Source organism: Anastrepha ludens, chromosome 2, assembly GCF_028408465.1.
Source record: "Anastrepha ludens isolate Willacy chromosome 2, idAnaLude1.1, whole genome shotgun sequence".
Lineage (NCBI taxonomy): Eukaryota > Metazoa > Arthropoda > Insecta > Diptera > Tephritidae > Anastrepha > Anastrepha ludens.
Window position 1 is genome coordinate 38,323,756 of NC_071498.1, and position 2,790 is coordinate 38,326,545.

The 2,790-nt window shown below is 37.0% G+C and overlaps 1 protein-coding gene across 1 annotated transcript; it reads right to left on the reverse strand.

Annotated features, from left to right (window-relative positions):
• Nucleotides 1-1,634: 1,634 nt before the first annotated feature.
• Nucleotides 1,635-2,181, reverse strand: LOC128858658 (putative nuclease HARBI1). Its single transcript, XM_054095148.1, has 3 exons — nucleotides 2,081-2,181; nucleotides 1,694-2,025; nucleotides 1,635-1,640 (listed from the first exon to the last, which is right to left on the reverse strand). The coding sequence occupies exons 1-3, from the start codon at nucleotides 2,157-2,159 to the stop codon at nucleotides 1,635-1,637; spliced, it is 417 nt and encodes a 138-aa protein (XP_053951123.1). The 5' UTR covers nucleotides 2,160-2,181.
• Nucleotides 2,182-2,790: the final 609 nt, after the last annotated feature.

Sequence of the window (2,790 nt, forward strand, 5' to 3'; positions counted from 1 at the left end):
TACACCTTTTCTTTCAAATAACCCCAAAGAAAGAAGTCCAACGGTGTCAAATAACATGATCTTGGCGGCCAATTGACATCGCCGTGACGTGAGATTATTCGGCCATTAAGTTTTTCGCGCAAAAGAGCCAATGTTTCGTTAGCTGTATGACAAATGGCACCGTCCTGTTGAAACCACATATCGTCCACATCCATATCTTCCAATTCGGGCCATAAAAAGTTCGTTATCATCTCACGATAGCGAACACAGTAACTGCCTGACCGGTCTAATTTTGGAAAAAATACGGCCCAATGATGCCGCCGGCCCATAAACCGCACCAAACAGTCACTCTTTGTGGGTGCATTGGTTTTTCGGCAATCACTCTTGGATTATCATTCGCCCAAATGCGGCAATTCTGCTTATTGACGAATCCACTGAGGTGAAAATGTGCCTCATTTGGACGATTAAATTGACCGAAAAAATCACGAAGTGCGCGATATGCATTTTGATTTGAACGCCCGTTTTCCTAATAAGCCTGAATAACTTTAACGCGTTGCTCGATTGTGTATCTTTCCATGATTCAAATTGAGTTAGTCTGAAATTGAAAAATGTCAAATGAAATGCAGAAAAAAACTTGATGTTTAGGTGTGGTTCACATTCAACATCGGCGCTTGAAATTTAACTACCCTTTATAATCACCGCATATGTTAAATTGTTCACCATCAGAAATTATTTGCGTTAAAAACCGCTTGATTTGGCTTCTTTCAGCAGAAAGCTTCAATTGGAACAAATAAGTATCAATTTGAAACCAATTCGGTCTTGTGGGGTGAAATTTTTTGTCCGAGTTTTGTTAGAGGAATTGTCCCGTCATTTGTAATCAACCTTTTAAGACTCCCCAATATACATACATACAGCTGCCTCGGTAGTCTAGCGTAAGTGCACTAGCCTGCGATCGCAGAGGGTAGGCTAATCACCTACCCTGTCAGAAAGCAAATAGATTAACGAAACCAACACAAGACTAAGGCCCCTATTATGAGTTGCATTCGATCTTCGGTATTCGTTGGTTGTCGAAGATCGAAAATCGAATGTCAATTTGGTATTATGAGCGGTGCAACCCTGTCGAAATTTTCGTTGAATACCGAATTTAGAGTCGAATGCCATTTTGCTTTCGATTGTGGAGCGTACTGTGGGAAAACTTGTTAAAATGTAAGTTGTTTGCGATTATTTATTGTTTTATAGTAACCAAATAATAAATATATACTAATTTTGTTAATTTTATGCAGGTCGAAAGTCGTGAGTACCAAACAGCAATTAGAAAGGCTAGTTGCATTAATGGAAGAGAATCCACAATTTGCAAAAGGGATTTGAAGCAAAAAAATGGGAAGAATTCACAACGGAGCTGAATTGCTTGGGACCACCAATTAGAACGGCAGCAAAATGGATTAAGGTTAATAATGTTTTTTTCTTTTTGTGTGATGTAGGTTAAACAAATGAATTAATGTTTTTTATAAAAGAAATGTGATTGATTTTGAACTAAATAGCAAATTGAAATACGTAGAGGAACTGAAATACATATTTTTTTCGAATGACGAATAACTGAATAAAGAAAATTTATAACAAAAATAAAACAGTAACTGTGGCATAAAGGTTTCTATTTAATACTTTTTAGATTTTTTTATAATATTCTAAGAATTTCATTTCTTATGTGTTCTGCTTCTCCGTTATTTAACTCCATTTCAATATCTTCAGCATCATCGTTGAGGGTCTCGTCGGATAACTCTTCATCCGGAAGTTGAACATTATAAAACAAGCAAATGTTGTGCAAAGCTGCACACACATTAATAATTTGTGTTGCTTTTTTTAGAGAATAGTGAAGAGCTCTTGCCTGCAACAAACATCTAAATCGATTTTTCAGGACTCCAATTGTTCTCTCAATTATACTTCTCGCTTTGGCATGTTGTTTGTTGTAGGTCCTTTGTGGAGACCCTTCCTCAGAGTTTCTGAACGGCGTCATTAAATAAGGTTTTAGAGCGTATCCAGCATCACCTGAGATAGACAAAAATTATTAAAAACGGAGTTTCAATTGGTGTTTATTACATACCGGGGAGCCAGGTATTGCGACGGCCATTGAGATGTTGCTCCTCTAAATGCGCTTTCAATGGCAACATGTTGAAAGCCATGGAGTCATGAGTAGCTCCTGGATTTTTCGCATTTATATAGGTTATTTTCATTGTATGATCACAAACCTAAAATTTACATTATTCGCATTTAGAATTTATGGCTCATATTTAAATATATACAAATGTCTAGCATTAATGCTGTAGAATCCCTTCCTGTTGTAATAAAAATGCTGAACTTCTTTCCTGGGAGCGACAATTTTAACATGCGTGCCATCAACACAGCCAATTATTCCTGGAATCCGGTATTTGCTATAAAAATGTGCTTTTCTTTGTTGCAGATCAGCCTCTGTGCTACTAAATTTTACCCATCTTTCGCAAATTAATTTTCCAGGACATCTATTATTTCTGATAGCACAACAGACACAGTGGGATGAGCAAGTCCTATCATACCTTCATTACCAATACTCAATTGGTACGATCCCTGAGCACAAAATCGCAGAACTGTGGCTAGCTTTTAAATATTAGGAATCGATTTGGCTCGGGTGCACTGCTGCAACTGGTTTTCTGTAGTGGACAGTAGGTTCACAAACGCCTCTTTAGATAATCTAAAGTTCTTTAAAAATCTGTAAGAAAATTTCTGTAATATTAAGTACGTCAACACATTTTGAAAATTCTGAACTTACTCAGTGGA